Source organism: Trachypithecus francoisi, unplaced genomic scaffold, assembly GCF_009764315.1.
Source record: "Trachypithecus francoisi isolate TF-2019V2 unplaced genomic scaffold, Tfra_2.0 Lachesis_group0, whole genome shotgun sequence".
NCBI classification, from domain to species: domain Eukaryota; kingdom Metazoa; phylum Chordata; class Mammalia; order Primates; family Cercopithecidae; genus Trachypithecus; species Trachypithecus francoisi.
Genome location: NW_022681453.1, coordinates 25,442,642 through 25,461,985, shown reverse-complemented (window position 1 = coordinate 25,461,985; position 19,344 = coordinate 25,442,642). Strand labels below are relative to the sequence as shown.

General features: G+C 39.8%; 2 protein-coding genes across 3 annotated transcripts in view; one reads left to right on the top strand and one right to left on the bottom strand.

The window, feature by feature from the left end:
• The first annotated feature begins 899 nt into the window (after nucleotides 1-899).
• Nucleotides 900-17,924, top strand: ASB14 (ankyrin repeat and SOCS box containing 14). 2 transcript variants are annotated; one of them, XM_033210199.1, is made up of 10 exons: nucleotides 906-1,046; nucleotides 1,623-1,764; nucleotides 4,857-4,912; nucleotides 5,684-5,815; nucleotides 5,911-6,069; nucleotides 10,503-10,748; nucleotides 13,766-13,937; nucleotides 15,238-15,781; nucleotides 16,233-16,386; nucleotides 17,746-17,924. In XM_033210199.1, exons 2-10 carry the CDS (start codon nucleotides 1,643-1,645, stop codon nucleotides 17,922-17,924), a joined length of 1,764 nt encoding a protein of 587 aa, XP_033066090.1. In that variant the 5' UTR covers nucleotides 906-1,046; nucleotides 1,623-1,642. The 2 variants fall into 2 exon arrangements, with proteins under 2 accessions (XP_033066091.1, XP_033066090.1); XM_033210200.1 differs by lacking the exons at nucleotides 4,857-4,912; nucleotides 5,684-5,815 and having other exon boundaries at nucleotides 900-1,046.
• Nucleotides 16,026-19,344, bottom strand: part of APPL1 (adaptor protein, phosphotyrosine interacting with PH domain and leucine zipper 1) — a 51,852-nt gene continuing 48,533 nt past the window's right edge. Inside the window, exon 23 of the mRNA XM_033210196.1 lies at nucleotides 16,026-16,360. The gene's annotated coding sequence lies outside the window, so the exon portion shown is untranslated. The remainder of the gene's footprint in view (nucleotides 16,361-19,344) is intronic.

Sequence of the window (19,344 nt, the reverse complement as noted above, 5' to 3'; positions counted from 1 at the left end):
GCAAACGCTCATTGCATTGTTCTCTCTGAGGAGAACTTTTTGAAGTTTGATTGTATGTGAAAAATAGATTTGGGGGTTAAACGGATAAAATTTAACAAATATCAGGAATTATCTCCTTCACAAATGTTAAGTCATTCCTTCAGCTTCAGTATAGTTTACTTTCCACTCTCCTACCTCAGTTATACATAAATATTTCAAATACATAAATTAAGAAATTGTAAATATGGAAAATATTAAAACAGTTACACAACTACACCTCTTATTTCTTACCTCTAAGACATTGGTTCCATTTCTCACCGCATCCTTGTGACTAGGAAAGGAAACTCAAAGCTGCAAAGCTGGCCTGCAAAGGCAGTAAGACGGCTGGAGGGCAGTCCCAGCTTCTACACCTGCTGTGACAGTGTGCTTCTCAGCATTTGCTTCATATTTAATTTGAAATGTCAAGTGGTCCCTTTGTTTTTTTTTTTAGTGTATATTAACAATTAAAAAATATTTCAACAAAACAGAATTTTGGTCAAAATTTTATCTTGTGTAGAGTGAATTCTTCCCTTAGGATTCCAGGCACACTTAAGGCCATAGTTCTGTAACCCAAGGAAAATGTAGTCAGCTACCTAGTGAATCTAGTACATTGGGACAGTCACTTTGGATAATTGGGTCAGAGCAAAATGTTTGGGTTCTCTTAAATGAAAAATTGATTGTGGTTTGCAGTAGCTATGTGCATGAGTCTTAAGAGAATGAATTCTCTTTGCATGGCCAACCCCCTGCAAAAACATTTTATTCCAGGAATAAAATGTTTAATCCTTTAAATTTGATGAATGTAGCACTGAAGAAAAGAGATCATGTTTCCAAAAAGAGCTAAACCACATGTAAAAAACAAGGAGAATGTGCCAGACTGTCTTATGATGAAGTATTTATAGTAAAGCTATTAATGGAATGGTCATTACAGGGGAGAGGAGATCCTAAATATAAATGAAAATTCTGAGGCTTACATGTGTTAGTCCTTAACAGTGAAAACTTCAGTGCTGTCCTAGAGGATAAAACAAAAGGTAAAAAGTCTTTGAAATGTGACCAAACGTATTCTATGCTAAAACTGACATTTTTCTTTTAAAACCATTTAGATATTGCCTAGTAAGATACATTTGTTTTTACTGCTGCTGAATCTATGTTGTAATTATGAGAATACATTTGTTTCTGTAACATGTTTATTTTTAATGTTTATTAAGTAAGATATTATTTTCAGCATCACTCACTGTGTGTAGGAAATATGATTTTGGATGAGTGCTACAATCACTGTGAAGAACTCACAAGCCAAGTTTAACAGATCAATCAGAGTGTTGTCAGTGTTAGAGTAGCACTAACCGAAGTCTTATTTGAAAGGTGGTTTTTCCTTTAAGTCAATGGCTACTCATGGAAACTTCTAATTTTTGTTGAATCTGTGGCAGTCCAGAAAACTCTTTTAAGTTTATGGAAATTTTTTAATGAATATTTTGTTGCCTAAATTTTGTGTATTTTTCATTTGTTAATCCAATCAATTTTCTAGGTTTCTGAATTTCATTTGTATTTTTAAGCAGTTGATCTCTTCACAACTGGAAAAATAATTTTAATTCACTCTGACTTTACAGTAAACCTGTCCACGTTTCACATGGATAATTACACCAGCGATGAAGACACAGATGAAGACTTCGACACCCAGTTCATCATTCAACAGAGTTTACAGGATATTTATAAGCCAGGAACAGCACAACATGCACCTAAGGATGAGAGGTAATGGTTTTCTCATTGGCAATGTAGTATTAAGTGTTGTATTCAACAGCTGACACTTGTCATTAGCTTAAATCTAGTGTTGTGACAAAAACAGGAGGGTCAGACTCCAAGGAGCTGTCAATTAAATATCTGTAAGATATTGTGCCTGACTAGACAGGAATAATCTGGAAATAATTCAGAATTTAATTAGGCAATAAAATATCTGAAGGAGGTTAGCAGCAAATCTGGGTGAGGTGATACAGACTGGAAATCAGAAGAAAGAAAGAAATGAGGACATGAAGGGCTAGAGAAAAACTCAAATACATCTTGTCTTTGGGAATTGAAGAAATGCATAAATCCAACCAGGACACACAGGAAGTTAGCTATCTTCAACCTTAGTGGAGTAGGTGGGGACAGGGTCCAGTCTTTGATCTACTCAAATCAAAAGGAGGAATTCCATAAACTTGAACGAGACTTCTGAAAGTGTAGATTGAGAGTTTTGTTGAACAACACTGAAAAAGGACCAGTTGGACCCTGTGTGGGGTGTAAGAAGAGTCGTGCTGGATATGGGCAGTCTGCAGTCAAGCATACCTGCTCACGTGCTCTCTGGCCAATCAGCAACCTTGGTCTCCTGAGGCAGTAACCATCATTTCTTCTGGGGTGATAAACCAGTTTGCTTGGGATGGTAATCTCTTTTTGCCTGCTGGATGTAAAACTAGAAAAACGTATTTTAACCCCAAGAGATTTCATAACTAAATAGAGACATGATGAAGCACATCAAACCTATATAGTATTTTAAAAATGTAACAAACTCATGGAGTGATCACTATGTATCATGTTATTTTAAGCACTTCATAAATACTAACTTTTAAATTCTAATTCTCATTACCTCTCTATGAGGTAGGTCCTATTATTATCCCTATTTAGAGAGGAGGAAAGTGAGGCACAGAAAAGTTAAGTGGCTTACCCAAGGTCACAGAGCTAGTAAGTGAAGAGCCAGGCAGTCTGATTCTAAAGTCTGTGCTCTTAACCAACACTGTTTCTATACTTTTGTGTTCAATTTAGGATTAGTTTTTAAAATAATTTTTAAATATTTAAAGTTTTATAAAGCAATTAGCCTTATTAGATTATCTGTTATATTAACCATATAACTAAAACCTTAAATTGCATAACTGAGTAACTGACTAATAATTTTAGGTTGAAAGGTATAAGAGAGTTGGGCTAAGTAGAGTACTGAAATGTTTCAGAGAAACTGAAATTGACTGTGGTTATGCATTTACTTGATTAGACTTGCAGGAATTGTATGATACTTAGGCAGGCTTGCTGATTTACTCAGGTACTTGAAGGAATCAGAAAACTAGAACATACTTGTGACGTGTGGAGTAATGGTCCCATCCAAAGATGTCCTAATTTCTGGAAGCTTACATGGCGAAGGAGAAGTAAGGCTACAGATGGAATTATGGCTGCTGATCAGCTGACTTTTAGATAGGGGGTGTATTCTGGATTACCCAGGTGGTCCCAGTGTAACACAGGATCTTTAAGTGTGAAAGAGGGAGGCAGGAGAGACCACCTGGGAGACGGCAGTGTTAGAAGGACTAAGTCCAACATTGCTAGCTTTGAAGATGGAGGAAGGAGTCCACAAGCCAGGAAATGTGGGTGGCTTCTCGAAGCTAGAAAAGGCGCGATAGATTCTCCCCGAGAGCCTCCAGAAGGAACACAGACAGCCCTGCTGACACACTGATTTTAGTTCAGTGAGGACTGTTTTGGATTTCTGAACTACTGAACTGTAAGATAATAAATTTATTATTGTTGTTTTAAGCCACTAAGTGTATGGTTACTTCTTACAGCAGCTATAGAAAACTAATACAATACTAAATCTATGAGTGAAGGTTTAAATGTTTAAGATAACTTAATTGACCAAATTGTAAACAGGACAGAGTATCCAAGGGAATTTATTCTCCTCAACCTGGGTTCATTAAATAATTAAAGAATGGAAGGTGGCCGGGCGTGGTGGCTTATGCCTGTAATACTAGCACTTTGGGAGGCTGAGGCAGGCAGATCACGAGGTCAGGAGATCGAGACCATCCTGGCTAACATGGTGAAACCCTGTCTCTACTAAAAATACAAAAAATTAGCCAACTGTGGAGGCAGGCACCTGTAGTACCAGCTACTCCACAGTGAGCCAAGATGGCGCCACTGCACTCCAGCCTAGGCAACAGAGTGAGACTCCATCTCAAAAAAAAAAAAAAGAATGGAAGGTGGCAATCCTTATTTGGTAGGTTTTAAAATAATGTAAGATTCACAAATTGAGATTTAAAGCCTTAAATAATAAAAATGTTACTTAACTGCTAATAGCGTTTTCTGAGCACACATTCTGACTGAATATTTTTTAAAACTCACACCATTTTTATTTACTATTTTTTAAAATAGATTACACTAGAATCATTGACATTCTATAGTGGCCATCAAATTTTACCATGAGATAGTGTGACATTTCAGTCATAGGCAGTTCAGTCAACACTGATTAAAGGCCTACTGCAATCCAGGCTCACACAGTCCTTGCCCTAAAGAAGCTAACAGGCGAATGCGGAAGACAGATATAGTGAAGGAGTTTCCCTAGAATTTTGTTAAGGGCCACATTACATTTTACGAATAGAAGTGTTTCTTTTTTATTTTTTTGAGACGGAGTCTCGCTCTGTCGCCCAGGCTGGAGTGCAGTGGCCGGATCTCAGCTCACTGCAATCTCCACTTCCCGGGTTCACGCCATTCTCTTGCCTCCCGAGCAGCTGGGACTACAGGTGCCCACCACCTGGCCCGGCTAGTTTTTTGTATTTTTTGTAGAGACGAGGTTTCACCGTGTTAGCCAGGATGGTCTCAATCTCCTGATCTTGTGATCCACCTGTCTCAGCCTCCCAAAGTGCTGGGATTACAGGCTTGAGCCACAGCGCCTGGCCTACAAATAGAAGTATTTCTATTACGCCTCAGTCAATGCCTCCTGTGAAAGTTCATCCTGGATTAACTACTACTACTGTTACCCTTTCCTTTTGATTTCTATCAGATAACAGTTTTTTCTCCTCAGTTTTGGAATTACATGTGTATTTTCTTCTGTGCAGCTCCCATTCCTTTTTGAGTGCTGACTATAAGAAGATAGTTGAAACAATAGAGAAAGTTAAGTACTCCTCCTCTTCTCTTCCCTTTAACTTGTGGTAAGATGGGATGGTGACATTGGCTGGGCACAGTGGCTCATGCCTGTAATCCCAGCACTTTGGGAGGCCAAGGCAGGCAGATCGCCTGTCGTCAGGAGTGCAAGACCAGTCTGGCCAATGTGGTGAAACCCCCCATCTCTACTAAAAATGCAAAAAATTAGCCGGGTGTGGTGATGGGCCCCTGTAATCCCAGCTACTTGGAAGGGTGGGGTAAGAGAATTGCTTGAACCCAGGAGATGGAGGATTCAGTAAACCGAGATCACATCACTGCACTCCGGTCTGGGCGACAGAGCGAGACTCTGTCTCAAAAAAAAAAAAAAAAAGAAAGATGTGATGGTGACAGCTGGCAGCATTTCTCCTCGAAGCTCAGAAGGCCTAGAAGCAGGTTCTTCCATGCTGAACACCATGGGGGCCCACAGCTTATTGTTAAGAGTCTGATGTAGGCTTTTCTGGGAAAAAATACTTCAGCTCAACGTAGCAAAGAGCTCCTGGGTTCCTTCCTAGACATAGCTGTTTTTTCATAAGTAACAAGATGCTGGGGGTGTTCACAGGCCCAGGTGTGGAATGCTAGATGACAGGCCTTACTGTCTGTCGTATGCCATTTGTCTTTCATAAAAGGTGGCACTAAAATTCTGTTGTTATGCATTAACTTTGGTGGTAGAATTCAGGAAGCAAAATGGGCTTCCTTGTAGGTGTGCCAAATGTGAATCTGTTCTCATTTGACTTGTTAATAGGTAAGGAAGATGCATTGTCACACTTAACCAAGTACCATTCTGCTTTTGATGAAGCAGATGAGATAGGCTGGATTCCTCTGCATAAGGCTGCAGTGCAATTAAATAAGAAAATTTTGGAAATAACCCTAAGCGGTAAATTCCCTTTGACTCTTCTCGATGCTTCTAAGAGATAAATTTAACATTCATTTCTATGTCTTAACTTATGTGGTATGATGAATTTATTTCAGCTTCAGACCCCAGTCTGTGGGAGCAAACCACTCACAATGGTGAAACGCCACTGTTTTTGGCTGTCAGCAATTGCCTCTTAGAAAATGCCACTTTTCTTCTTCTCAATGGCTGCAATCCAAATGCTAAGAATTTTGAAGGCAATTCTCCTCTTCTTACAGGTAAATGAATACCTTGTTTTGGAAAATGAGTCTGTGGCACTGAGTCTCCTTCATGCCCCCAAATTTCAAAGGCAGCTTTTTGTGCATAGTTGCAGCACTGTCTCTCTGCTCCCAACTGACCAGACATGGGTACCAACCCTCCAGAAGCTTTCTATAGGCTGGCCTGTGAGGTGGCCTGATGCAAAACCTCGGCTCAATTAAGAGCAGCTCATTTTGCATGGTGCCTTGATCAAGCCAGTTAATTCTGATATAAGAAATCAGAGGGGAGCAGAATTACCTCATGGAGCATGGGTGAAGGGCAGGCAGCTGAAACAGAAGAGTTGGTTGAAAACTATTAAGAAGCAGATAGATCTCTAGATCACTCCTGCCCAACCCCAGTAGAATCCTGGAGGTTTATTCTCTGCATAGCTTAAACAGAGAGTCTCTGGACCACGGAACTTTAGGTGAGGGTGGGAGTACTAGATTGAAAACACTGGAGGAATTAAGCAAACATAATTGAGACTGCCCAGCCCTCCTCCTAGAAGGCTGGCAGCCAGGCCCTTACCCTCCAGGCAGGGGGGTTCTCTGGAGGAATCTGACCAGCCCAAGAAGAAAGAGCTAAAGATAGTAACATTGGGGCTTTCCCAGTAAGTGGCCCAAACATATCAACCTATTGTTAAACCCACAGTCCTCAAGCCCCACCCTCTGCTTAAAATTTCCAACCAGCTTTCTAGTCTCCAACTTTTAATTATGAGCAAATAGGTGAAGGCTATCTGAGGAAAATCTTCAACCAACAGAGTTAAGCAACTTTAAGATTATTTAGGGAGAATAAAGGGAAATTGTCATTAACTTCCTCAGAGAAACCATTTTAATAAGAATAAGGTGTTAGCAAAATCAGAAAACAAAATATTCTTGAAAATTAAAAATATGAGCAGAAATTTTAAAAACCAAAACAATGCTGGAAGATGTAGTTCAGGAAAGCTTCCAGAAGAATAAAATAAGAAATGGAAAATAGGAAAGAAGTGAAAATTAGCTGGATGATCCAAGAGGAGCAACATGTGAATAAGAGGAATGAGAGAACAGACAAGATGGAGGTGGTATATGGCCAATGCAGTAAGTCAAGAAAATGATTTCCTAAAATGAAGGACAAGTGTTTCCAGAATAAAGGGCCATACTAAGTGCCAGTTCAATGAACTGTAAAAGACCCAATCCCCTCAGCACTTTGTTTCTAGTCTTAGAGCAATGAGAACACTTTCTGTGGCAAATTATAAATGCTTATTAGCAGAATTCATACTGATTCAGCACTTCAGCAGCTAGCAAGACTCCTTGTACACATTTGGTGCCAATAATTAATGAGTGAATAGTGAGATGGATAAAGTTAGGTGTTTTAGGATCTTGGGGGTCTAAGTATCCTTCTCTAAATGTGAATTCACAGTATAAATGCAGAAAAGCCAATTATTAGAGAATTTTGTGTAACAAAAACTTCTTCAAAATGTAACATATGTAGAAATAAATAATTCAAGGATACATGTGAAAATGTTAACAAAGATCATTTCAGAGGTGGAATTAAACTTTTCTATTTCTATACTCGAAGTTTATTGAACATAGCCTCTTTTATACTGTAATAAAAAATCATAAAAAGCTAAAAAAAAGAGAGAGACTCACAAGTCACTAGGGACAAAGAAGTTTCCACAGACTTCCTGAGAGAAAAAAAGGAATACATAATGTACAAAAGATGAAAAATCAGAGTGGTTTCAGACATCTCAATGGCAACTAGAAGCTTGAAGTAATTGGTGGTTAATAATAGTTTTGCAAACTCTAAGGAAAAATATTTCCAACTTAAAATTCTATATTTGCTCCAACTCTCTGACAGTAGATTAAAGACATAAAAGATATTTTCAGACATAGGAAATCTCAAAAACGTTCTTGCTCCCCGCTGTTAGGAAGCTAACGGAGCAAATGTTCTACCAACATCGGAGTAAAGCAGAAAAACAAAAGCTTGGGATCCAGGAAACAGAAGATCCAAGCCAGGTGGGAGGCAAATGAGATCCCTAAGATGAGGGGAATAACGATCTTAGGATGACCACATATGACCAGGCACTGAGGTCCAGATTGGAACAGGTCAGGAGGCCCCAGGTAGAGGCTCTTCAAGACCATGGTGGGCTAGGAATGACATCTTGAAGGGAGATGTAGACAGTTTAGAGAGTTTGGGGTGCAATTAATGATAAATTGAAAACTAAGCAAATGAAACATAAGACAAGTATTAACTCCAGGGAAAACAAAAAGATGTGCAGAAAAGGAAATGTAAATATGGCCCACCTTTAAATGACATACATGAAGGTAAATATTTATCTAACAAAAATTGTACTATAAAAACAATAGGATGGTGGGATGAGAAATGTGCACATGTGGTGGGGACAGGAGGAAAAAAAGTTAAATCATTTTCTATGGTAAGAAGTCATTAAATTATACCAAAACCAAAAATCAACAAATAGCAATACAAGCAGGTTACTTAAGAGATACAGGCATGAAGAGCAAAGAATCAGCTAAAGGATACCTCTGGAGAAGGAGAAAGACTGTAGGGAAAGAGTGATGGACTTCACAGTAATTGGCTCTTTAAGTTCTGTACATGTATAACTTTTATCAAAATAAAAGCTGAAAATTAGGCTGGGTGCGGTAGCACAAGCCTGTAATCCCAGCACTTTGGGAGGCTGGGGTGGGCGGATCATCTGCGATCAGGAGTTTGAGGGCAGCCTGACCAACATGGTGAAACCCCGTCTCTAAAAATACAAAAATTAGCAGGGTGTGGTGGCAGGCACCTGTAATCCCAGCTACTCGGGAGGCTGAGGCAGGAGATTCGCTTCAACCTGGGAGAAAAGAGGTTGCAGTGAGCCAAGACTGCGCCACTGCACTCCAGCCTGGGTGACAGAGCAAGACTCCATCTCAAAAAACAAACAACAACAACAAAAAAACAACGAAAATTAAAAAGAGACCAACAGAGTACTGCCAAAAATTAGGATTTGGGGTTCCTTCATGGTTTGTCTGAAGATGCTTTCTAAGGCTTTGCATTTTATAGAAAAAACACTGAGCAGAAGAGCCTTCTCTGAGAAAGCACGCAGAAACCATAAAGCACCCTAGCACTGTATAGTGAAAAGAACTCTGCGCCAGGTCTAACCTCTCTAAACCTGTTTCCTCGTCTATCTGATAGTATTTGTCTTGTGTGTAGAAAAATTACATATGTAAAAACCATGAAGCTGTGAAGCCTGTTGAAACAATGATGGTAGAGCTAGTTTTCCTCTCTTCACTTCAGCCTATCTGGCAGGTCAAATGATTCCATTTCTGTGGTACCCAAACAGCATGTCCCCATTGATAGGTCATGGAAAATGCTGGGTTAAAAAGTTAAGCAAACGCATTGCAAGATTCCTCAGAGACTTCAATATATCAATATGCAAAGTGAATCTTGAAGAGGGTGATAGAATATACAGTGCTGGCTGAAAGCAGCGGCTCATACCCGTAATCCCAGTCTCTGGAAGGCCGAGGCAGGAAGATCACTTGAACCCAGGGGTTAAGACCAGCCTGGGCAACATACCAAGATTGCATCTCTACAGAAATTTTTAAAGAAATTAGCCAGGCATGGTGGTGCATGCCTGTAGACCCAGCTTCTTGGGAGGCTAAGGCAGGAGGATTGACTGAGCCCAGGAGTTCAAGGCTGTAGGGAGCTATAATTAATTGTACCACTACACTTCAGCCTGGATGACCGAATGAGACCCTAGATATATATATTTACATACACATACACACACACACACACACACAGTGTTCCCAAGCCTTTTATTATTAGTATTTTTTTAACTACAAAATCATTTTCTTTACAGAACCTTAAGGGGCTTTCTGCACAACATACTTTGGTATGTTGGTAAAATGTCTTAATGCAGAAATGATAGGCCAAAACTATCATTTTCTATGGCCTCAACCACTCCCACCAGACATGCATGTTTAAATTGTGTTTTAGTCATTCATTTTTCTGGGGTAGATTCTGGTGTTTTTTTGTTTTGTTTTGTTTTTTGGCACGTTTCAGTGTCTGGGCTGTCTTTTGTTTGTTTGTTTTCTTATTTTAAAGCAGCTACAAACATTTCCAGGACTGTACTGAATAATTAAGTTCCCATTTTCTTGAAGAATAAAGATAAGTGAAAAGTTTACATTTGTGTTTCAACCACATAAGCAATGAATAATTACTCATGGCTTACATAAAAACAAATAGTCCATTGATGTAAAACACTCTCAGTGTTATTTGATACATGCCTTACTTTACAATCTGTTTCCTAAATACAGAATGTTGGGGTCTGGGAGTGGGTGGGAAGAACTCCTTCAGAAAGCCTGAGGGATACTTGCAGACATGCTGCTCTGGTCTTAACTTCCCATTGAACATGCCCACCTCACTTCTCATTTCCCAGCTGTGCTGCGTGACTCCTATGACATGGCTGCCTTGCTGATCAACTATGGAGCAGATGTCAATCTGCGTTGTGCCAACGAGAGGACAGCTCTCCACGAAGCAGCCAAACTGGGCAGAGAGGACATGGTGAAGCTTATGCTGGTTTCTGGGGCACACCCTGACCCACAGAGCACGTATGGATTCACTCCTCTTGCTCTTGCTGCCCAAAGTGGACACACTGAAATCATGGAAATGTTACTGCAGAAAGGCAAGATCTTCTGTTTGGTCAGCACACTAACAAAGGGTAACATGATCCAGGGGTTTTCCTCTTAATGGAGAGCTTCAAAATAATAAAAGTTAGTATTTTATTTAAGCCTAATATAAATGTTTGATAAAAATTATGGGCTAATAGTGATTACTGAAAAGCCTAACATAAAGATTGAATTTTTTATTAGGTCTGACATAACTTCCCAAAAGTTACTAGGATGCAGGTTACTTTTACTTAACATTCCCTCACCCTGCTAAGAAGATGGTGGTGTTTTAACTTTTTTGTGGTGGTGTCCTTTTCTAGAATCATAAAATCAAACACCCTGCAACATACTCTACACGTTACCTCTGCCTAAGTCTAAATCAAGAGGCGGTTTAATCTATTATCAAATGACTAGATATTAGGAAATTCTTCCTGATTTATTCTCTTTGGGTCCCAGTTCTTCACTCTAGTAATAACCAAAACTCCAAGAGAAGGAGAAAGCAACTTAAATGTATTGGGTACTACTGTCTAAGCAACAAGCATTAAACTACCCATGTTGCCTTGTAACCCTTTAAAAACTTTGTGAGGTAGGTATTATCCTCGTTTTGTACTTGAGGAAAGTGAAGGTCAGCCATGGTACCAGTTGCAGGACTTCCCTTCAAACATGCCCCCTCCCCTCTCCCCAGCTCTGTAGCTGTGGTCATTTTGAATGCTGGCTTAACTGGCAGGGACCCTTGGCTCAGAGAACTTTGGCTTTTACTGTCTTTGAGGAGAGCTCATTGATGACACTGTTAGATGAAGCACGGTAGGATCAATCTAAAGCTTTTTTTCAAAAAAGCAAACTTTTACCAAGATTTTTAAAAGTCTCAATAATAGAATTATCATCTTTATTCTCCTCCCTATGTCTAGAAGTATTATTTTGTTCTTTAACAATACACGGTCCTGGTCTCCAATATTCTAGATGGCAGAGACTCCTATATTTAAGAACAACCTTGTGCTCTTTAGACTTATCTAAATCTTTCCTGTTATATGGGGGAGGCTAGTTTCTAATCAATGGCCATAAGACATTTTAAGTAAGATGTTTTAAATGATCAATATTAGAAATGTCTAAAGTCATTAGCTGGAATAGCAAAAGTAAACATTAGAGTCTTTCATCTATGAGGAAAGAGTAACCTTTTGTATAGATCATTGATTAAAATACAGAGAAAGAGAAGCAACAGATGTTAAATCCTTTACCCTGCAAAGAAACCAGCATCAGTTGACCTCAGTGAGTGAGCATTTCCTTTAAGTGACTCCCTTACAAAGTAATTTGCACCAAGTGACATAGATGGTAAATGACAGAGCTAGTATTTCAAGGTATATCTGTCTGATTCCAAATCACATTACCATCCTGCATTGCTAGAGTGGCAACATGGCATCATAGATATAAGCCCTGGGTCTAGAATACCTGCATATGAATCCTGACTACCTTGCTTACTAGCTGTGCATCTTTGGGGAAGTCACTGAAACTCAATGAGTTTCTTCATCTTTAAAATGAGTATGTTAGCACCTACTGCTAGGGGTTCTTACAAAGTTTAAAAATTATACACATAAAGGAATCAGCACATAGTGGACACTCAATAAACAGAGGCTTATTGGACTTCTTAAGGCATTCTTGGAATGGGGTTCTTGGGCAGTCACTGGACCCTGATGACTTCTGGAGTCTGTGTTAAAGTCACTACATCTTTTTTCTATGAGCTTCAGAATGCTCTCCTCAATTTTCGTCCATTCAAATGCTGTTTCCTCACAGCCCGTTTTACTGAGAAGACTTCCACAACTGGCCCAAACTCTTTTCTCCTTCCTTCACCTCCCAGCTCCCCTTCCAACCCCAGCCCTAGATCTTCTAGAAGACCTTTTGCCTGTACCTGTACTCTTACTCACATCACTCACATAACACTTAGTGTACAGGGTATATATAAGTTAAGCATTCTTTTTTTTTTTTTTTTGAGACAGAGTCTCGCTCTGTCGCCCAGGCTGGAGTGCAGTGGCGTGATCTCAGCTCACTGCAAGCTCCGCCTCCCGGGCCCACGCCATTCTCCTGCCTCAGCCTCACGAGAAGCTGGGACCACAGGAGCCCGCCACCTCGCCCGGCTAGTTTTGTGTATTTTTTTTTTTTTAGTAGAGACGGGGTTTCACCGTGTTAGCCAGGATGGTCTCGATCTCCTGACCTCGTGATCCACCCGTCTCGGCCTCTCAAAGTGCTAGGATTACAGGCTTGAGCCACCGTGCCCAGCCAGCATTCTTAATCTGAAAATTTGAAATCCAAAATCTTCCAAAATCTGAAACTTTTTGAGGATCAACATGATGCTCAAAAGAAATTCCTACTGGAGCATTTCAGATTTCAGATTTCTGGATTTGGGACTTGTAAATATAATGCAACTTGTAAGTGTAATGCAAATACTTTTTAAAAAAACCCTGAAATCTGAAACACTTCTGGTCCCAAGCATTTTGGATAAGGGATACTCTGTACTAATAACTGTACAACAACTTATCTCTTTGGCTATTGGCAGTTCCTAACCTCAATTAAAAAGTTAGTGTCTCTTAGTATGGTCCCCTACAAACAAGCTAAAACAGAACAAATGCCCTTTTCCAGCAAAACAGTATCATTAGATGGCATGGTTCGATAGATTTGTTAGTACCATCCTATATGTGTGTTACGAGTTAAGTGAGCTTTTATAGGCTGGTCTAGAAATAAAAGCAACTTTTATAACAGTATTTCTACTGGAATTTTCAAGTTCCAAACAAATGGACATCAAATTACTTCAAAAACTAGCCTACTTATAATTTAGAAACTGCCATTTTTTTTTTTCTTCCCCAACTAGTTTATAAGCTACTTGAGAGCAGGAGGTATATATTTTGTCACTTTGATTCTTGGTGCTTTGCTAGAGTGCATGCTCACGAACTGCTTTTTGATGATGGTGATATATTTTTAAGATTGCTCAAGAAGTAACAGTGGAAAATAATTTTTGCATTGACAAGAGTCTTTCTCCTCTTAGGAGCTAATGCTCATGGTCAGGCCTCTGATTCTTCTTCCATTTTACTCGAAGCTGCGAGTGGAGGAAATCCAGATGCTGTGGCCCTCTTGCTGGAGTATGGAGCTGACGCCAACATCCCTAAGAATTCAGGCCACCTGCCCATCCATGTGGCAGCTGACAGGGGCCACTTACTGTTAAGTTCAATTACATTATTGTAAATAATAAAAATTGTAATAGCTACCTTTTATTTTGAGCTGCTTTTAGGAACTTTATAATCTTTAATCACCAATCCCATAACCTAAACATACTGGTTTTTTGTGGTTTTTTTTTTTTTTTTTTTTTTTTTTTGAGATGCAGTCTCACTCTGTTGCCAGGTGCTGGGTCTGAACCACAGACCCTGGCCAAGCAACAGATAAAAGGAGTACTTAGACACAGGTATCCAGTGAAAGAGTGGGCTAGGGGACCAGGCTGCTCACAGAAAGAGTTGTAGCAGCCATGGCCCTGACAAGCTGGTGCTTCAGGCATTTATTTAGTACAGATTTAATGACAAAGGCTTTGAGTCAGCACATTTTGTGGTTCCCCCCACCCCATCTAGATTAATTCCCTTATACTTCCTTGTTATCTACTCTGAGAGAATTCAGCTGCCTTCAGCCAAATCCTTTCCTGAAGCTTTTGCAAAACCTCCCAGCCTTCCAAAAAGGTTTGCTTCTTTCTATAACTTTTATAATTTTTCCCACCATGCTGACCGAACTCCTACAGCCAGACTGGAGTGCAGTGGCATGATCTCAGCTCACTGCAACCTCCGCCTCCTGGGTTCAAGCAATTCTCCTGCCTCAGCCTCCTGAGTAGCTGGGACTACAGGTGGGCACCACCACACTGGCTAATTTTTGTATTTTTAGTAGAGATGGGGTTTCACCATGTTGGCCAGGATGGTCTCGATCTCTTGACCTCGTGATTTGCCCACCTCAGCCTCCCAAAGTGCTCGGATTACAGGCTTGAGCCACCATGACTAGCCTTAAACATACCTTTTAAAGATGAGAAACTCTTAGGAGAATTGCTTGAACCTGTGAGGTGGAGGCTGCAGTGAGCCGAGATCGCGCCACTGCACTCCAGCTTGGGCAACAAGAGCAAAACTCCGTCTCAAAAAAAAAAAAGAGACTCTTGACCAACTAGGAAGAACTAGAAATGGTTGTTTACCAAGCATCCTCTGAAGCCACCAAAGATATATAAAACTTTTTTCTCAGGTATTTAGACAATATGGGAAGCCTCAGGTCTCTGGGCTAATTCTGAATTTTATAGCTTAGACAGTAATTCCATTCAATTTTACTCGGTATCTGAGCTTCTGGATGAAGGAATTATGCTTTTGTTTGGTTGGGGGTTCTAAATGCCCTCTGAATATTGATACTATCTAGTATTACTATAAAACAATAATAAACAAGTTAGTGCTACTTCTTAAAAACAATGTTGAAATGCATTTTGAAATTCTTTCTCAGAGCTCTAAAGATACTGATTCCAGTTACGGATCTTGCTGCCATTAAGCAGAGTGGGATCAGTCCAGTTCACTGCGCAGCAGCAGGAGCACACCCTCAGTGCCTGGAACTCCTCATCCAGGCTGGATTTGATGTGAACTTCATGCTGGATCAGAGAGTTAGCAAACACTACGATGACCACAGGAAGTCAGCTTTGCATTTTGCTGTATCAAACAGTGACCTCTCTTCAGTCAAGCTGCTTCTGAGTGCTGGAGCTCTGCCTAACCAAGACCCGGTTAACTGCCTCCAGATAGCCCTCAGGATGGGCAACTATGAGCTGATCAGTCTGCTGCTAAGGCATGGGGCCAATGTCAATTACTTCTGCAGAGTTAACCCTTTACATTTCCCATCAGCACTGCAATACACTCTGAAAGATGAAGTCATGCTCAGGATGCTGCTGAACTATGGGTATGACACACAGCGATGTTTTGATTGCCCACATGGAGACAAAGTCCATCCTTCCTATACTGTTGAAGGCTGGACATCTACAGTTATCAAAGATACTAAGGTAAGTCCACAGTATTGGCCGTATTCCCTTACAGTCATTATTTGTGGCACTGGAACTATGGCAATAAATAGATTACATCCATTCTCTCCAGAAGCTTGAAGAGATCCTAGTATAATACCAATTATATGATAAAATAATTATGATAAAATGAACACAATGTAGAAAGATATAAAAGGAACAAAACAGTACGGAGAAAAGTGATTTAACTCTGCCTAGCAGTGTGAGGAAGTTTCATAAATGAAGCAACTGATTAAATGATTTATTTTGATCATATTTCTGATGAAAAAAAGAATCCAAATAAGTACAGTTGACCAATACCATCCCTCCCCGTTTTTGAGACATTTTTCCCTCTTGGCCTTCATCACACCACATCTCCTTTGACTACTATGCTAAACCATAGCTACTTCATGTTTTTCATTTACTTTCCTAATTCTGACTTTGTTTCCTTCAGTTCTGTGAAGTAATAACTTTGTCATGGCTGCAACATCTCTCTGGAAAGGTTGTTCGAGTGATGCTTGATTATGTTGATCAAGTTCGGATCTGTTCAAAGTTGAAAGCTGTGCTCCAAAAACAGGGGATCTGGTCAGAAATACATTTTATCTTAAGTGAGTATCCTTATAGAATGACTTTTTACAAAAATACTAATTGTATTCTTATTTGGTTGTTTTAGAATTAGAACACCCTTCTCTTCTGGTTAAAAGCTTGACTTAAACCAGAAAAATACTATTCCTATGTTTAAAAAATGTTACTAACTACACTTCATTTGTATTTATTACCTTTTCCGAGGAGATAAAACTTGTTAGGTAACTACTTATTATATAGGTAGGTAATAGTTTCATCCCAATCCACCTAAACCATGGCTACAAAAGAACACCATGGACACAGGAATGAAAAGCTATTATATGGCAATAAAAACAAGGATGAGAAAAAGCTAAGAGCCAAGTCTGTAGAGGGTGGTATCAAAAGGACCTTCTTCAAATCCTTTCAAAGTAGCATGTAAGACAAATTAATAATTTATTTCGTGTTATTTCCCTTGGGTGGTAATCTTCAGTTTCTACCCTGTCCCTGAGGGGGCTAAAACATGCAGACTTTTTTTTTTTTTTTTTTTTTTTTTTTTTGAGACAGAGTCTCACTGTGTCAACCAGGCTGGAGTGCAGTGGCGCAATCACAGCTCATTGCAACCTCCTCCTCCTGGGTTCAAGCAATTCTCCTGCCTTGGTCTCGCGAGTAGCTGAGATTACAGGCGCATGGTCACCACACCCAGCTAATTTTTGTTTTTTTTTTTTTTTTTTTTTTATGAGGCGGAGTCTCGCTCTGTCGCCCCGGACTGGAGTGCAGTGGCCGGATCTCAGCTCACTGCAAGCTCCGCCTCCTGGGTTTACGCCATTCTCCTGCCTCAGCCTCCCGAGTAGCTGGGACTACAGGCGCCCGCCACTTCGCCCAGCTAGTTTTTGTATTTTTAGTAGAGACGGGGTTTCACCGTGTTAGCCAGGATGGTCTGGATCTCCTGACCTCGTGATCCGCCCGTCTCGGCCTCCCAAAGTGCTGGGATTACAGGCTTGAGCCACCGCGCCCGGCCATTTTTGTATTTTTAATAGAGATGGGGTTTCACCATGTTGGCCAGGCTGGTCTCGAACTCCTGGCCTCAAGTGATCCACCTGCCTCAGCCTCCCAGAGTGCTGGGATTATAGGCATGAGATACCCCGCCTGGCCACATGCAGATTTAAGAACTTCAGATCTCACAGGCCAGATCCACAATTGATGCCAGTCTTTGGATTCTAACTTGACATGGCTCTGGAACCATATCTACAACAAGGATTGCAGTAAGAACTGAAAAACTATTTTCCCTGACTTTGCTATTTAGTAACAGCAAATGAAATGCTATCAAATACATTTGCTAACAAAACCCTAAGATACTAAAACATGTTATTTTTCTCTTTGGATAATGTGCCTTTTCTTTTTAGCAAACCCTCGCTCCCTAAAACACTTGTGCCGCCTAAAGATCCGGAAATGCATGGGACGTTTACATTTGCGCTGCCCTGTATTCATGTCATTTCTTCCATTACCCAATCGTCTAAAAGCATATGTCCTTTACAAAGAATATGACCTTTATGGACAAGGAATTTTTACAGGAACCTGGTAATCAAACCATTCTAATGGAAAAGGTATAATTTTGCAGCTGTATTCCTTAGAATTTCACTTATGTATGATTCATATTTTTTGCTTTACCCACCAACTAAAATCTCAATGCAGTCTAAGTCCTTTAAAAAGTAGCTCTGGGAGGCTGAGGCAGGAGTATTGCTTCAGCTTGGGGGGGTCAAGGCTGCAGTGAGCTGTGATCGCACCACTGCACTCCAGCCTAGGTGACCAGAGCAAGACCCCATCTCTAAAAGAAAAAAAAAATTTTTAAGTAGCTTTGAACATAGCTTCTCAACATATAAATGACTAGCATTCTCAAGGCAGTTAAAAAAAAAAAAAAACCAAATAGTACAAATTTCAATTAACTGAAATACACCAGTTCTAATTAAGTGTATAAATCCAATGTCTATGTGCTCAAAATAATAGATGCCACTTCTGACAAGTCAAGATAACTCATTATAGTATCTTTTTAATAGAGAAGTATATATGTAATACAGTAGTCTCCCTTATCTTCAGAGGATACGTTCCAAGACCCTCAGTGGATGCCTGAAGCCAGGGTTAGTACAGAACCCTATATACATAGTGTATTTTTTTCCTACACAGTCATGTATCATAATGTTTCAGTCATCACTGGACTAAATATGTAATGGTGGTCCAGTAAGATTATAATGCTTATTTTTACTGTATCTTTTCTATGTTTAAATATATACTTACTATATGTTATAATTGCCTATTCAGTACAGTAACACGCTGTACAGGCTTGTAGCCCAGGAGCAACAGGCTATATAACACATGGCCTAGGTATGTAGTATACCATCCCATCTAGGTATACCATCCCATGGTATATCCATTAATGGTATACCATGAGATGGTATAGTATACCATGTAGTATACCATCCCATCTATTTTCGAGGTTTTCTTTTAGGGTTTTTATGGGTTTAGGCCTAACACTTAAGTCTCTAATCCATCTTGAATTAATTTTTGTGTAAGGTCTAAGGAAGGAATCCAATTTCAGCTTTCTACATATGGCTAGCCAGTTTTCCCTTCACCATTTATTAAATAGGGAATCCTTTCCCCATTTCTTGTTTTTGTCAGGTTTGTCAAAGATCAGATGGTTGTAGATATGTGGTGTTATTTCTGAGGATTCTGTTCTGTTCCATTGGTCTGCCCCTTTAAATTGGAGGAATTTCTGTGAGTAGGACCAAACAGTAGCAAGTATACATCAATTAATGAAGTCTTTTTCCTTTGCCAAAAGAAAAAAAGTCACCAGTGATCGATTAGTTTGCTTCTATAACGAACTTTTCCCAATAAAGTGACAATTTTTTTTTTCCATTTTAGCTGCTGTGGAATTGTAGTTGGGCTAGACGTGTAATTTATAATGTCATAACAGATTAAGGAGTCCATTGTTTTACAAACATCTGAAA